The sequence below is a fragment of the Corticium candelabrum genome, chromosome 3 (assembly GCF_963422355.1).
Source record: "Corticium candelabrum chromosome 3, ooCorCand1.1, whole genome shotgun sequence".
In the NCBI taxonomy this organism is placed as follows: domain Eukaryota; kingdom Metazoa; phylum Porifera; class Homoscleromorpha; order Homosclerophorida; family Plakinidae; genus Corticium; species Corticium candelabrum.
Window position 1 is genome coordinate 1,385,258 of NC_085087.1, and position 17,531 is coordinate 1,402,788.

Consider the following 17,531-nt stretch of genomic DNA (forward strand, 5'->3'; position numbering starts at 1 on the left):
ACATTATATCCACGTGATTCTCCACGTGACCATGCAGTGAGTTGCCTACTTTACAGAAACAAAAAGATGTCTTGTTATTTACAGTCCTGTACTATAATAAATACATCAACCAACTACTGGCATAAAAACATAAGAACACAACGTAAACATCAAGTCTCCAGTCCATGTCACTGTCCTTGTTCAAGTTCAGACCATTTCTGCCATCTCCTGGTAGCGAACTTCTCTTCTCTTTTTCCGATACATCAGTACTCCAACAGATACACTAAATAGCTGCACAAAAGCAAAAGTGATGGTGACACCAGCTATTGGAAGCAAGTTTTTCTTCAGTAAACTGAACAATGAGTTCACGCAGCCGTCGCAGTAATTTTTAGTCAAGCAAGTTGTGCTGTTGGCGTGCTCACAGCAGGATAGCGGAACGCTCATGTTGATCTTGTGCCATGACTCGGGTCCTTCTGCTCCACAGCAATGTAGATCTTTCTGAACATCGTCTATTTGCTTTTTCACTTTGGCATTGTCGTAGTCCTTCATGTGGCTGTTAAATTGGCTTCGAACAGTCTGTTTGGCCTCCTGCTTGTACGAAATAGCAATAGCACCTCCTGTCAACTCCAACAGCAAAGCGCACAGTTGGAGAATACCGAAGATCGCTAGAGCTAGCGTGTTCTCTTTTATTGCGCCGATACAGCCTGTTGCACCAACAGAAAAGAGAACTACACCTGCCACTATGGTCGCTGCCGCAGGGCCAGCCACGTTGCGAGATCCTAGAAAGACTGCATAAGTGTCGTCGTGCTGAAGTAAAGCCGCACCGACGTATACAACAACAACGGCTACTAAGCAGTTGACAATTTGAAACACCAGTAGCAACAGCTTGTACAGTTTGAGCGCTTCCATATTTGCACAATAGGGCCTACTGCGCATGCGTACCTATCCAAAAATGATGTAAGTATTCTAATTATAGAGCCTCTAAAATTAATAATAATCATCAATAATGGCTCTCCCATTAGAGTGCAAGAATAATTAGCGAAAATTCCACTAGGCGCCTCACTTAGAGGGGCTCACCTAATTAGTCATTGGGATCATTGTAGAATGTAAGGTGCTACACTACCAATAATTTCAAAAATAAAGGGAAACATGCTAGGTTGAACAGTGAGTTCCTCAATTTCCATTTAGAAAATGTTGCAGGTTACAGTAGTGATCCAGGCCCCATCTACGCAATCTTGTTACCTGTTTTACAATGATTCTGGTAGCCAAACGCCTCTAAGAAAATTGCTTCCAAAAGGAGCTCTAACTAGAGCCTAATAAATAATTGCAACTCTAGATAGCGCTTCAGTAAGAGAAGTAGACTTAATTGCTTCAATTAAAATAATTACAGTAGCTAACAGTTGCCAGTAACAACTGTTGTACTAGCTAGAAGCTTAATTAATTAATAATGAGAAAATCAGATGTTGTGTTTTTATTAGTTGTCTTACTCTACGCAACACAATACAACAACATTTATCACACGCACGCACGCTCGCACACGCACACACACAGAGGCACCCACACACGCACACACACACACACACAGACACACACACACACACACACACACACACACACACACACACACACACACACACACACACACACACACACACACACACACACACACACACACACACACACACACACACACACACACACAGACAGATGCACACACAGAGGCACACACGCACGCACACATGCACACACACACACACACACGACACACACACACACACACACACACACACACACACACACACACACACACACACACACACACAGATGCACACACAGAGGCACCCACGCACACATGCACACACACACACACACGACACACACACACACACACACACACACACACACACACACACACACACACACACACACCTAAATCCTAAATCCTAAAAGTAAGGAGCTGCCTCTCAGAAGACACACCCCTCAGCTGTCAAGTTGGGCCCTGTGCACTACTCAGGCAACTCTGGGCCTGCGTTAGCAAATTTATGGAGTTGGGCCAGGCACTCGCAGGAGCACCGACTTGTAAAGCAAACTGTGGCGTGAGCACCCGAAGTCTCACCAAGACCCCAATGGCTGATGTCATGTCACAGCCGATGGCCGCTTAGGACCCCAGTCAATGACCAAGTACTCATTTATACTCCTGAGTCAACAGAAGCAAATGTGTGTTAGTTTCTTGCTTAATCAAAAGGAAATTATGCCATAGCTCGCCATCACTGTGACTTGAACTTGCAACCCTTCAAGGTCCTGGATGTAAACACTCCATAAGATGACTCTCTAACCAACTGAGCTATCGCACCACATACACAAACACACACACGCACACGCACACACACACACACACACACACACACACACACACACACACACACACACACACACACACACACACACACGAAGAGTTCGATGGACTGCCATATAGGACCACGCCCCTTTCTGTTGTGCGACGGGGATTAGAAGCCTTGCTATGCTCGGCAATAATGTAGTGTACAAGGTGATTGAAGGTAAAAAGACATGTATTGTAATGAAGCAGCGTGTTAGCTAAAAGTGGTATGCTAACGTGCCCTAAATAATTATGACTACTAGACTACTACATTACATCACTACACCTCAGACGAAGGGCCAAAGTCCGAGTCTACAATATAATCGTTCAAGTATTGTGGGCAAAGTCTTTGGCATTGAGATCTTCTAAGTAGCCTGCTGCTCCTAATGTTTTCAAGACTAATTATTTTCGAGACTCCAAAATTAATTTAGAATTTTTTATGGATCCTAATTTTTAGGTCTTCCTGTACACTAGCTATTAGTCAATTTTCGATTTTATTAACTGATTCAATTCTCTAAACATTTCTAGTCAGCATTTTGAACTGCGCAAAACCAAATACCCAGACAACTGACAATTTCGACACCAAAATACTATTTTTTCTGTTATCCTATTATTTTTTTTAAGGCAACCTTTCCAAAAAGATTATTACTCAAAAACACTAGGAGCAGTAGGGTACTTGCAGAGCTTCATTATTTGGGCTAGAATCTGATTCAACCGGACCAGGTAACTCTACTGGATTATCCTCATAAAGTCCGTTGAAACATCTGAAAGAATCTCTCTCAGTTGGTTTACATTTGTTGTATCCAAAAGATCCCTCTGTTGGTTTACATCCGTTCTAATATCTATATTAAACCAAGAGTCACGTTGTACATCCAATGTTATTCTATCGTGATTGATAGTCACATCCTTCTTTCCATATGGTCGGCAAACCTTATTATATATACCACATCGGATATTTTTAACAACCTTATAAAGTCTCATCCGTTGTGGACAAAATGAACGAGATACTTGTTTCCCTCTGCTAGGACGTGTAATCCACACTAAATCTCCACTACTGTATGGGATAAAGTGCAACTTTGATTTGTTGTACTGTCTTGTCTTTTACTTGACCTATGATTGTTCCCTTACCTTTCAGTATAATGTTAGGAACAGATCAATGTCAAACTGTTCTCTACATAGGCCATTGGTGATGTCGTCTTGTGTCCTGTTATTCTGCACACAGCATCTGTCACTCAATCTGTTGCAGCTTGTAACAATGTTCAAGGCATCTCTTTGAAAATAACTCTATAGGAGCAGCAGCAGAAGCGGAGGAAAATGAGAAAGTCTGACGGCATCAAACGATTTTATCCACAACAGGAAGCATATTTGAACCACTTGTTGTTGAGTCTCTTGGTCTGTGGACGCCAAACAGTTTACGCACATTGAAAAGTATAGCACCCAAGACATCATTTCAACCTTGAGTCAATGAACAACTTGCAGTAGCTTTGTGGTTGCTTAATTCTATAGACTGATTCTAGAGAGACTGACGTTGTCCTGTAAGGATGCGCTTTGAAAGAATAAAATATTGAATTATAAAAAAGGAATATATATATATATATATATTATATCCCGGATGTATGGCTAGAAAATTATTGTAGCCATCTATTGCTAAAGGAACAAGAGAAGAGAAGGTCGTCATCTTTTCAGACTGTCATTGTGGCTTTTGCCACTCTGGCTGTCTGCATCAGTCCCTATTCTGGTGATGGGACCCTATTTCAGGAATGAACACTTTTCATTGGCTTTATTGTTGTGTGGGCAACTGTCAACTCGTCATATTCCTATTGTCCATATTTTATTTGTCCGTTGGAGTATACAGGTCAATGGGAACATGGAGTTTGCCGCATCTTCACCCTACTTCCAGTGCTCTGCATATTCCGGTTTACATTTGTATTGTTTCAACGACTTTAGCTGTTTGTGACGACTCTACTGATTTCTTGCTGCCTCATTTGTCATCGAGTGGAACAGTTGGTCAAGTTTCTGAAGCTTGCCGCATCTTCAACACGTACCCAGCGCTCTTCAGTTTTCTTTGCTCATCTGGTTTGCTTCTTCTGATTTCTCTTTCTTGGATTCTTTTCTTTTTACCTCTAGTCACTGCAGTCGTATGGAGTATTGGATGTTGCCGCACTTTCACCCATTCTTCAGTGCTCTTCAATTTTTCATCTTCTGCATTGTTCATGTTCAACCTTTCTTCTTTTCCATTGATGTGGAGACTTCTTTCTGTCTTGTGGCAAATGGTGCAGTTGGGCAAAACCTAAAGTTTGTCACACACTCACCCGTCTTCCCGTGCTCTTCAGGTCTTCTTCCTCTTATTCATTCATTTGCTGTTTGTTCTCTGGTATATACTTCTTCGTCTTCATATCGTTTCTAGCAGATGAACTCAGACTGGATTCTGGAGCATGTCACACTTCAACCCTATTTCAGCGCTTTTCAGGCCTCTTTGTTTATCTACTGTACTATTCTATAACTCTTATCTGCTATATAGTGGTCTTTTTAGTTTCTTCTTTTGTCTTGTACGCGGACAGTACACTAGCTTGTATTTTGAATGTAGAGCAGCTTAGCTGCTCTAATAATACCAAAGATATATAGTATATATAGTATGCCGTATCCCATGTTGACTACAAAATTGATGAAAAACTCAACTCGTACAATATGTTCCATTGTCAGAATGAACTACTTCTGGCAATCCATATCTACCAATCCATTCTTGAATCTTGCAGCTTACTTCTTCTGTTGTCTGTGGTTGCAATGGAAACAATTCTACATACTTGGAAAATGCATCCTGAATAACTAAGATAAATGTTGATCCCTTGTCGGTTCAAGGTAATGGTCCCTGAATGTCTATTTCGCCTTTCTCAAATGGTTTCTCCGCTATGTGACGTTCTTTCAACAGAGCTCGTGCTCTTTGATGTAGTGGCATAGTTTCCCCACATGTATGACAAGATTCGGTGTAATCCATTACATCTTTATTTACAGCTAGTGCTTCACCAAAATCGATCTAATATCTGAGTCAACGTCTTCTTGACACCCTGATGCCCTGAAAAAGCATTATCATGTGCCAGCCGAAGTACTTTAGCTATCAGAGCAATAGGTACGACAATCTACAAATCCCTTGAGATGATGTTCTATGTAATATTCCATCTTTAGATAGTGTTAACTTCTCCTGCAGTAAACATTGTAATTGCAGCTGTTCTGGTTGATCCAAACTCGATTGCTTCAGTGTATCTCTACTACGAGATCCCAACTGAAATGACGTAACTACAGTTCCCTCGCACCTTAATGTAGTACCATCAGCCATTATTGGTTGGTGAACAATATTCCTTCTAGCTGTCAAGTAGTATCAAGTTGATGTCTGCGCTTGTATTCATCAAAAAAGGAAGAGGTTGCTGTCAAATTAGTGATCCAACCACCTCTCTTTGAGGCAGGAAATGCTTCAGTACAGTTTAGGGCAATATGCCCGGTCTCAAACATCGATGAAAATCATGTGAGGACAACTAGACAGAGTTGGTTATATGATATCACCACAAATATAACATATCTTGCTAAGCATTGGATTGTAAGGTTGGTGATACTTCCTGCTTCTAGGAGTCCACTTCCGACCGTGACAACGCATCGCATCGACTGCACTGTCACTTGGGTATGTAAACTGTTGTTGCCAAAAGGGTAGCTGTCTGACAAGTAGATGACACATCATGTAGGTTTCCAAGTCACATCCGGAAACTTGACTGACGGCTGCTGAAGCCAGTAAACTGCTTTGACTGACTGGACTTGTATGTGCTGGTGCCAGTCTGGCTAAGGAAATTCCGGCTAATCGAAGTTGATTTGCCTTCTCGGCCAATTCTTTGACATTTCCGGAATTAGCTATTTTGTCCCTTCTCAACAGAACTTGGAATTCCTTTGGAAGACCATCTAGGAATGCGTCCCTGCATGGCTAAAGTATCAGGACTCGCTGTTAAATTCTGGATATGCCAGCTGCACCAACCTGCTAATGCCATGTGCACAAACCACTAGTAGTTCCTCAAATTGCCTCCACTTTCTGCCACGGCAGTTCTTCCACAGCAAGACACCTATGTATCGCCCCACTAAGAAACTCCTTCTTTATTAATGAAGCTGCAATAACGTCAAAATCCAGTTTTTCGTTTTTTCTCCAAATGTTGATCATTCTCAAAAGCAGCTCCTTCCAATCGGGATGCTAAGGCGAGTGCCTTATTCTCACCTTCAAAACTCTTGAGCACTGGTTTACACTCCATAAAATGCAGTCTAACCAACTGAGCTATCACACACCACACACACACACACACACACACACACACACACACACACACACACACACACACACACACACACACACACACACAGTATCTAATTACATGATCCAAAAAGGAAAGTAAATTTCCGGTTCCATTAAACACCTGCAGCATGTCACCCTGCATTATAAAATCCCGCTCTTGTCACCAATGTAGTGTACAAGGTAATTGCAAGTAAAAAGACTGATGTATTGTAATGAAGCAGTGTGTTAGATAGAAATGGTATGCTAGCGTGCGCTAAATAATTATGACTACTATACTACTAAATTACAAATAATTAGATACTGTGTGTGTGCACGCACATATTTGAACAGCAAATATTTGTCAGATATCAACAGTTGGATTTGTTGTTGTGCTAATACACAGCAGAGTTTTACTATAGATATTTGATACTAAATTGTGCTATGTTACCTTGTGAAGTAATGAAATATTTCTTGACATTTACATGTACAAACCAAGAAAGATGACATCTGTCTGTTGGGTGATTTCAATAACCTATTGACAAGTATGTGGGTAGTTGTAATTTTGGTTTCGTTTGTTCTTTGTCCCTTTGTTTGTTGTAATATGTATCTACGTACAGTGCCTGGGTTCAAAAGTTTCAACCACTGCATCTGTACATTACTTCTGCACTCTCCTACAGAAAGATTCGTTTTTTACGAGTTTCGGCTCATTCAGAATTTAGTACACTTTTGAGCTAGTTTAGCAACTTGATTTCGTATTCCAAACGTTAATAGTCTTTTACTGTCAAATGCTACGAGTAGACAACACAAAAGAGTTGCCTGGAAAAGGTAAAACTGTGAAGAATAGAAAGAGATGTCACTAGTAGCGTGGGACAGCCTATGCAGTATGATGGAGCCAACTCTCTCATTACTATCAATGGAAACACAAATACTTGCCAAATCTTGAGAAACATTTCTGCTATATGTTGCTGAGAAAGATAACCAACATTTCTTTATATAGAGCCAAGATCAGTTAGTCTGGAAATCAACAAAAAATCATTGTCTCAACAGCATGGCCAGCAAAGCCCAACTTTAAATTCTGTTTGTCCGTCTTAATGTATGCTGTCTGTTTGCATGTCTGTCTTTCCATATACTGTATGTTCATAAATGAAGTTAGATACAATATAGCAAGCAAGGCTAGGTACAGTTGACATGCACTGTCCAACTGCTAAATACAACTTGCAAATTATAAGTACAGTAAGGGACGTAAACGTATGTCACTGACTGTCTGTCATCCGTCTGTCTGTTAATACATATATTTCCATTACAATGAAATTTCCATCAACTCTAAAAGCAAACCTAATTAAAGTCCTCTACATAATAATTACTACATAATACATTAGCCCCATATGGGGATAAAGCTTAAAAGAAGCTACTTAATTAACTACAAGTTGTGCAAGTCTGTTTCTACTAAGGGTCTTAGGTCCAGAACCGATCATCATGAGTTTTCTTGTCAGCACACTTGCATTGCAACGTTGCAGGTGAATTGAAAACCATCTCCTCCATTGTGTCTTAAACTCAGCAACATTTGTTCGTCTGTTCTCATCTCTCCACATACTTGCAATTGCATTAAAGTAATTAGTGGCCCTTCTCCACAACGCCCAAAGTGCTAAAAAACTAGAGGCACTGTCTATTTCTGTCTGTCTGTTTTACTGTATATTTCAATCACTATTGACTTCAAGTCGTGTCTTAAGATCATTGGCTATATATATACCGTCTCTTGCAATTGAGGTCCTGATAAGGAATAGTTGTTCAAAGTGTTGCTCATCTTTAGCTTCAGCTCCATTGATTATGCAACAGTTATTGCAATAAAGCAATAGTAAGACACATTTAGTAAAATTTGACACCTGGCTATGTTTCTACATGTATTGACATAAATCCATATCAGCATGGCAGAAATCTACTGTTTTATATCTATCAATATTGATTGTATATATGAATGAATTTTGACCGTATAAATCCATACTAATTAATGTATACAGTCAATATTGATAGATATATACACTCAATATTGATTGATATATACAGTCAATATTGATTGTGATATGCACAGTCAATATTGGTTGATTTAGACAGTCATTACATTGCTAAATTTAAACAGTCAATAAAAACAGAAAGACAGACAGACAGACAGACAGTAAAATTTATGCCCCTTTACTGTACTTATAATTTGCAAGTTGTATTTTAGCAGTTGAACAGTGCAAACTGTACTTAGTCTTGCTTGCTATATTGTATCTAACTTCATTTATGAACATACAGTATATGGAAAGACAGACAGAAAGACAGACAGACAGACATGGAAACAGACAGTATACAGTAGGACGGACAAACAGAATTTAAAGTTGGGCTTTGTGCTGGCCATGCTGTTGAGACAATGATTTTGTTGATTCCCAGACTAATGATCTTGGCTCAATATATAAATAAATGTTGGTTATTTTTCTCAGCAACATATAGCAGAAACGTTTCTCAAGATTTGGCAAGCATTTGTATTTCCAATTATAGTAATGAGAGAGTTGGCTCCATCATACTGCATAGGCTGTCCCACGCTACTAGTGACATCTCTCTCTATTCTTCACAGTTGTACCTTTTCTAGGCGACTCTCTTGTGTTGTCTACTCGTAGCATTTGCAGTAAAGACTATTAACGTTTGAAATGCAAAATCAAGTTGCTAAACTAGCTCAAAAGTGTACTAAATTCTGAATGAGCTGAAACTCGTAAAAATAAATCTTCTATAGGAGAGTGTAGAAGTAATGTAAAGATACAGTGGTTGAAACTTTTGAACCCAAGTCACTATACGTAGATACATACTAGTTGTATGGTATCCATAGGTGGCACCTCGCGTTGGTGAGTAACACAATGCAACGGAGTTTCTGACCATCTACTGAAACGCCTTGAAGCCCTAGCGAGACAATACGTATTTGTTGAAACCCTGTCATGGAAGTAAACATGCAAACTTCCTAGTAATTTAGATTAGGTATAAACCTGGTAGGTAGTCGTCATTTTTCAGAATTGTGATCAAGACATTTGAAATGTACAGTATAAGTATGTACTCAGTTCCGTTGTAGACAGTGGTATGTCGTATCCCATATTGACTACAAAATTGATCAAAACCTCAACTTGTAAAACTTGTTCCATTGTCGGAATGAATTACTTCTGGCAGTCCATATCTACCAATCCATTCCTCCAACTTTCTTCTTCTGTTGACTGTTGTTGCAATGAAAACAATTCTACATACTCGGAAATGCATCCTGAATAACTAAGATAAATTGTGATCCCTTGTTGGTTCAAGGTAATAATAATAATAATAATAATAATAATAATAATAAAATAAATAAATAACATTGTGAACTTGTCTGTCTTTCTTTCTCATGTTTCTCTAGCTTTATCCATGAGACTATGACTCGTTTCAGTCGTTGGGGAGTTTCTGTGGTCTGGCGAACGGTCCGTTGACGATGACGTCCAGTGCTTTCCTGGTGGTCATTGATATCCACTAGGCATGCTGTATCGAGTACACGGTCACCGTAATGCCTGCAATCTATATCAAATTGGCTAGTCATTGATCGCCGCATGGACTACACGGAAACATGTACCCCGCTGGGCTCACCTGCCGGGTTGGTGGGTGCCCAGATGGGTGTAAAGACCCCACTTGCCCATTATGGAGGGGCATAACGACACAAATAATAATAATAATAATAAAATAATAATAATAATAATAATAATAATAATGCCTGCAATCTATATTGAATTGGCTAGTCATTGATCGCCGTATGGACTGCACGGAAACATGTACCCAGCTGGGCTCACCTGCCGGGTTGGTTGGCACCCAGATGGGGGTAAAGACCCCACTTGCCCATTATGGAGGGGCATAACGACACACACAATATATTTCACTTTGTACCAGCAGGTACAGCCTCTCACAGATGAGAGGTAATGGTCCTTGAATGTCTATTTCGACTCTCTCAAATGGTCTCTCCGCAATGGGGTGTTCTTTCAACAGAGCTTGCGCTCTTTGATGTGGTGGCATCATTTCTCCACATGTATGACAAGATTTGGTGTAATCTATTACATCTTCATTTACAGTGGTCCACAAAAATCGATCCAATATCCGAGTCAATGTCTTCTTGACACCCTGATTCCCTGAGAAAGGATTATCATGCGTCAGCCAAAGTAATTCAGCTATCAGAGCAATAGGTATGACAATCTGTGATTCCCTTGAGGTGATGTTCTATGTACTATTCCATCTTTAGATATGTTAACTTCTCTGCAGTAAACATTGTAATTGTAGCTGTTCTGGTTGATCCAAACTCGATTGCTTCAGTGTATCTCCACTAACATGGCTAGATGCTGCCGATAGCACAAGATCTCTCCTCTGGAAATCCTTGAAAGTGACTGTCGTCCAACAATTGCTCAACATACAAACTTTTGGTGAGCCTCCTTGAGGCGAAAAGAGTGATGTGGGACTTGCCATATTCTCTTCCTGAGTAAACTGTTCTTCTTCATTACCAAATCCAAGACGACTGAAGGCATCCACCTCTCTGTTTTGATCTCCTTTATGTATTCACTAGTGAAACAGTATTCCTGTAATTCCGGTATCCATCTAACACAGCCTGCAGCAAAATTCTGTGCCACGCAAATGGTGTCCGAAATGACAAATTGCACTAACAATTGTCAGAAATTTCTCTATCATATGTAGAGTATCATCTCTCTGTTTCAGATAAAACTCTACTAAAATATGCAATCGGTCTTAAAGTCCTTCCGAATGTTCTTGTGCCAGTTCTGCGCTAATCCCAACAAGCCAAAACAAATGGTTTATCCGCCACAGGATAAGCCAAGATCGGTGCTGTAGACAGTTTCCGCTTCAAAATATTGAAAGCATTTTGACACTGAGTTGACCACTGACATCTCTGTTCTCCAGCTAACATAGACGTCAAAAGTGCTGCAACTGTAGCATACCGTGGAATAAATCGATGATAAAAGCCAGTGATGCCCAAGAAAACCTTTACCTCCTTTACAGTAGTAGGTGTACACATTTTTTCAATAGCAGCAATTAACCTTCCCTAATTCAAGATTCATTCCTTCCACACTGATATGAAATCCACAGAATATTGCCTGAGTTGTAGCAAATTGGCATTTCTTAGCATTATAGATGACCTTTGTATAGTCTCAGATACATTCAAATTACATTTGGATCAGTTGGAACAAGCATTTACAACTCTTCACAAACACGGACTTCGACTTAAGTGTCCCAGAACTAGTGACATCATTCGACAAAGGTTGCTGGGACCCCCTTCAATCCAAACGGCATTCTGTTAAATTCCTACAAACCTGAAGGTGTCCAGGACGCTGAATTCTCTTATCTCTTTCCGCAATTGGCACCTGAAAGTATCTACTTGCCAAGTCTAGAATGCTAAAATATCTTGCTCCTGATAATGACTCGCTGACCTCTTGAAGGTTCCCTGTTGGTACTGCTGTGCCTTTAGTTCTAGCATTTAACTGTCTATAGTCTATGCATAAACAAGACTCGCATCACTCGTTCTAACTGGACATGTAGCCAGGTGCTGTATATCCGGAAGTAGATCTCACCACTTCTTCAACCTCAGCTAGCTAGCCTTCACAATTATAGGTAGACGTCGAGGACGGCAGGCTATAGAGGAGTTAGTAATAACCGGAAGCATTTGTGCAACATCCACTGAATACCCTTCATTGCCTGGATATGCAAACACGTCCTGACGACGTTTTAGAAGGTTCTCCAATTGTTGTTTCTCATCAGAGCTCAATGACTCGCCAAGATTTATTTCAATCATTGGGCAGCAACAAATCCAACTTTTGATATATATACAAACACACACACACACACACACACACACACACACACACACACACACACACACACACACACACACACACACACCTGGACTTGGACCTGGAAGTAGGCCATCATGATGATGATGCCTTCTGTCTTGTGGCCTCCGGCTACAAAGATGGCGTGAACTAATGACTCATGTTCCTCTGTTATATCAAATTACATCACAATTGTAATGTGCCATGTCTTGAGGTCTTCTGAAGGATCTAGCACAAGTGTTGCAGTGTCCATTTAGACGAAAGCAATACAGGAAGAGGAGGTGTGTGTGTGAGCGAGTGAGTGAGTGAGTGAGTGTGTGTGTGTGTGTGTGTGTGTGTGTGTGTGTGTGTGTGTGTGTGTGTGTGTGTGTGTGTGTGTGTGTGTGTGGTGTGATAGCTCAGTTGGTTAGAGTGCATTTTATGGAGCGTAAAACAGCACTCAAGAGTTTCGAAGGTGAGAAGAAGGCACCCGCCTTAGCATCATGATTGGAAGGAGCTGCTTTTGAGAATTATCGAGGTTTGGAGAATGGAGAAAACATGATTTTGACATTATTGCAGTTTCAGCAAAGGAGTTCTTTAGTGGGGCAATAGATAGGTGTCTTGCAAGAGCTGCGCGGCAGAAAGTGAAGACAATTCGAAGAACCACCAACGACTTGTGCACATGTCATTAGCAGGTTGGTGCAGCTGGCATATCAAGAATTTAACAGCGAATCGTGATTACTCTAGCCATGCAGGGAATTCGGTCTCTACCAAAGAAATTCCAAGTTCTGTTGAGAAGGGACAAAATAACTAATTCCGAAAATGTCAAAGAATTGGCTGAGGAGGTAAATCAACTTCGATTAGACTGTAACACCGGCACCGGCATATACAAGTCCAGTCAACCAAAGCAGTTTACTGGCTTCAGCAGCCGTCAATCAAGTTTCCGGATGTGACATGGAAACCTACATGATGTGTCATCTACTCCTCAGACAGCTACCGCTCTTGGCAACGACAGTTTACATACCCAAGTGACAGTGCAGTCGATGCGGTCGGAAGTGGACACCTAGAAGTAGGAAGTATCAGCAACCTTGCGATCCAATGCTTAGCAAGATATGTTAGTTGTGGTGATATCATATAACCAACTCCGGTCTAGTTATCCTCATTTTCATGATTGTCATCGACGGTTGAGACAGGGGCATATTGCCCTAAACTGTACTGCTACATCTCCTGCCTCAAAGAGGTCAGATCTCTAACTTAGCCACTGCTCTTCACGGTCTAATTATGGTTAACGCTAATATTAACCACCAACCTCTTCCTTTTTTATGGATACAGAAGCAAACATCAGCTTGATACCACTTGACAGTTAGAAGGAATATTGTTCACCAACCAATATTGGTTGATGGTTGATGGTACTACGTTAAAGGTGCGAGGGAACTGTAGTTACCTCATTTCAGTCGGGATCTCGTAGGGTATACAGTTCATTTTATGTTGTGAAAGGAATTGACTATAGGGTTTTGGGCACTGATATTCTGTCAACTCTTGAGGTCCAGATAGATGTTGCTAATAGAAAGTTGTTCTTGAAAGGGAAAGAAATGACAACATTCCAACCAACAAGGTCTGGAATGCGTCTATTGAAGTTTGGTGGGGTGTATTCGCCAAGCAGTGTCCTATAGTCGAACCTGGGCAAGAAACCACAATTTGGGGAACTATAGAGCCTGGCGCCCTCGACATCTACCTACAAAATGGAAAGCTGAGGTTGAAGGTGAGATGAGAAAATTACAGCGAGATGGGATTATTCAACCATCTACTTCCGGATATGCATCACCTAGCTGTATGTTCAGTTAGACATGGTCATAGAAGTCTTTGTTTATGCGTAGACTATAGACAGTTAAATGCTAAAACTAAAGACACGACAGTACCAACAGGGAACCTTCAAGATGTGATCGAGTCATTATCAGAAGCAAAATATTAGCATTCTGGACTTGGCACTTGGATATTTCAGGTACCAATCGCGGAAAGAAATAAGAAAAAGACAGCATTCCAGACACCTTCAGGTTTTAGGAATTTAACTGAATGCCGTTTGGGTTTAAGGGGGCTCCAGCAACGTTTTGTCAAATGATGTCACTAGTTCTGGGACATCTAACACCAATTCAGCAGTCCTTTATATAGATGATCTTTGTATAATCTCAGATACATTCCAATTACATTTGGATTGGTTGAAACAATTAAGCATTTTTCAATTAACTCTTCACAAACACCGACTTCGACTTAATGCTAAGAAATGACAATTTGCTACAACTCAGGCAATATTCTGTGGATTTCATATCAGTGCGGAAGGAATTAATCCTGAGCTAGGAAGGCTGCTGCTATTGAAAGAATACCTACACCTACTACTGTAAAAGAGCTAGGTAAAGGTTTTCTTGGGCATCATTGGTTTTTATTGTCGATTTATTCCATGGTATGCTACAATTGCAGCACCTTTGACATCTATGTTAGCTGCATGGAGAACAGAAATTTCAGTGGTCAACTCAGTGTCAAAATGCATGTAATATTTTAAAGCAAAAACTACCTACAGCACCGATCTTGGCTCATCCTGTGCCAGATAAACCAATAGTTTTGACTACATATAACTGTAGGGATTGATGCAGAACTGGCGCAAGAAAGTTCAGAAGGACTATAAGACCAATTGCATATTTTAGTAGAATTTTATCTAAAACAGACAGACGAACTCTACATATGATAGAGAATTTCTTACAATTGTTGTTATGGCAACTCATCATTTCCGACACCATTTGCTTGGCACAAAAGTTTTGCTGCGGACTGATCATTTTCCACTCCACTATCTATCTACTGCCAAAGATCCATGGGGTCGTCATGCTAGATGGATAGTGGAATTACAGGAATACTGTTTCACTACTGAATACATAAAAGAAGATCAAACTAGAGTGGTTAATGCCCTCAGTTGTCTTGGATTTGGTAATGAAGAACAGTTTACTCAGGAAGAAAATATAGCAAGTCCCACATCACTCTTTCACCTCAAGGAGGCTCACCAAAGTTTGTACGTTGAGTGATTGTTGACCGACAAGCACTTTCAAGGATTGCCAGAGGAAAGATCCTGTGCTATCGGCAGCATCTTAGCCATGTCAGTGGAAATACACTGAAGCAATCGAGTTTGGATCAACCAGAACAGCTACAATTACAATGTTGACTGCAGAGAAGTTAAAATATCTAAAGATGGAATATTACATAGAACATCACCTCAAGGGAATCACAGACTGTCGCACCTATTGCTCTGATAGCTGAATTACTTTGGCTGGCGCATGATAATGCTTTCTCAGGGCATCAGGGTGTCAAGAAAACATTGACTCGAATATTGGATCGATTTTGGTGGAGCACTGTAAATAAAGATGTAATGGATTACACCAAATCTTGTCATACATGTGGAGAAATGATGCCACCACATCAAAGAGCGCAAGCTCTGCGAAAGAACATCCCATAGCGGAGAAACCATTCGAGAGAGACAAAATAGACATCAAAGGACCGTTACCTCAAACCGACAAGGGATCACAATAAATTATTTATCTTAGCTATCCAAGATGCATTGTCCAAGTATGTAGAATTGTTCCCATTGCAAGAACAGACAACAGAAGAAGTAAGTTGCAAGATTCAAGAACGGATTGGTAGATATGGACTGCCAGAAGTAGTTCATTCTGACAATGGAACATAATTCACAAGTCGAGTTTTTGAGCAATATTGTAGTCAACATGGGATACGGCATACTATCTATAATATATAAGTCAACGGCATATCACCCCCAACAACTAGATACAGTCAACGGCATATCACCCCAAGCAAATGGTGCTGTAGAATGTTTCAATAGAACATTGAAAAAATGCTAGCAAGGTGATAGATATTCTAACCATACAACATAGCAAAATCATCTGATACAAGTCCAACTGGCCTACAATACGTCGTATCATGAGTCGATTGGAGACATTCCATATAGAGTTATTTTCAAAGGGATGCCTTGAACATTGTTACAAGCTGCAGCAGATTCTGTGTGCAGAATAACAGGACACAAAACGACATCACAAATAGCCTATGTAGAGAACAGTTTGACATTGATCTGTTCTTAACATATATACCGAGAGGTAAGGGAAAACTACAGTCATAGGTCAAGTGAAAGACAAAGACAGTACAAAAAAATAGGTTGCACTTCATCCCATACAGAATTGGAGATTTAGTGTGGATTAAACGTCTTAGCAGAGGGAAACAAGTATCTCGTTCTTTTTGTCCACGATGGATGGGACCTTATAAGATTGTTAAAAATATCCAATGTGGTATATAAGGTTCGTCAACCATATGGAAAGAAGGCTGTGACTATCCATTGCGATACAATAACACCATATTAGAACGGTTGTAAACCAACAGAGGGATCTCTTGAATGTTACAACAAATGTAAACCAACAGAGAGAGATTCTTTCAGATGTTTCAACGGATAATACGGAAAAGTTACCTGCTGAATCAGATTCTAGCTGAATCAGATTCTAGCTCAAATAATGAAGCTCCGCAAGTGCCCTACTGCTCCCTACATTTTTTGAGTAATAATCTTTTCGAAAATTTTGCCTTCAAAAATAACGTAATAACAAAAATATTTTCGGTGTCGAAAATTGTCTGTTGTGACGAGGCTTTTGGTTTCTGCTTGTGCGAATGAAACATTGTCAAAAATGGCCGCTAGACGGAAGTGTGCAGTTCAAGATGTCAACTAAAAGAAATGTTTAGAGAATTGAATCCGTTTGAAAGAATAAATAAATGAATAATAAAATCAAAATTGACTAATAGCTAGTGCACAAAGACCTAAAAAAATTAGGATTCATAAAAAAATTCTAAATTAATTTTGGAGTCTCGAAAAGAATTAGTCTCAAAAACATTAGGAGCAGTAGGTACTTAAAAGATCTCAACGCCAAAAACTTCACCCACAATATTTTAATGATTATGTTGTAGACTCAGAATT

The 17,531-nt window shown here is 40.1% G+C and overlaps 2 protein-coding genes across 2 annotated transcripts; both read right to left on the reverse strand.

Moving 5' to 3' along the window:
- Window positions 1-49: 49 nt before the first annotated feature.
- LOC134177842 (23 kDa integral membrane protein-like) lies at window positions 50-929 on the reverse strand. The gene has a single exon (XM_062644618.1). It carries the CDS (start codon window positions 913-915, stop codon window positions 187-189), a length of 729 nt encoding a protein of 242 aa, XP_062500602.1. The 5' UTR covers window positions 916-929; the 3' UTR covers window positions 50-186.
- Window positions 930-11,478: 10,549 nt separating this feature from the next.
- Window positions 11,479-12,501, reverse strand: LOC134177046 (uncharacterized). The gene is made up of 3 exons (XM_062643749.1): window positions 12,364-12,501; window positions 11,750-11,848; window positions 11,479-11,703 (listed from the first exon to the last, which is right to left on the reverse strand). The coding sequence occupies exons 1-3, from the start codon at window positions 12,499-12,501 to the stop codon at window positions 11,479-11,481; spliced, it is 462 nt and encodes a 153-aa protein (XP_062499733.1).
- Window positions 12,502-17,531: the final 5,030 nt, after the last annotated feature.

Excerpts from the sequence above, each read along its gene's own strand:
- LOC134177046 (XM_062643749.1), bottom strand. The coding sequence starts at position 12,501 with ATGATTGAAATAAATCTTGGCGAGTCATTGAGCTCTGATGAGAAACAA. Across the intron at positions 11,849-12,363 it reads ATGTTGCACAAATGCTTCCG|GTCATCTATAATGCTAAGAA; the intron begins GTTATTACTAAC and ends GACTATACAAAG. Across the intron at positions 11,704-11,749 it reads TGAATCTTGAATTAGGGAAG|GAGGTAAAGGTTTTCTTGGG; the intron begins GTTAATTGCTGC and ends ACTACTGTAAAG.
- LOC134177842 (XM_062644618.1), bottom strand. The coding sequence starts at position 915 with ATGCGCAGTAGGCCCTATTGTGCAAATATGGAAGCGCTCAAACTGTAC.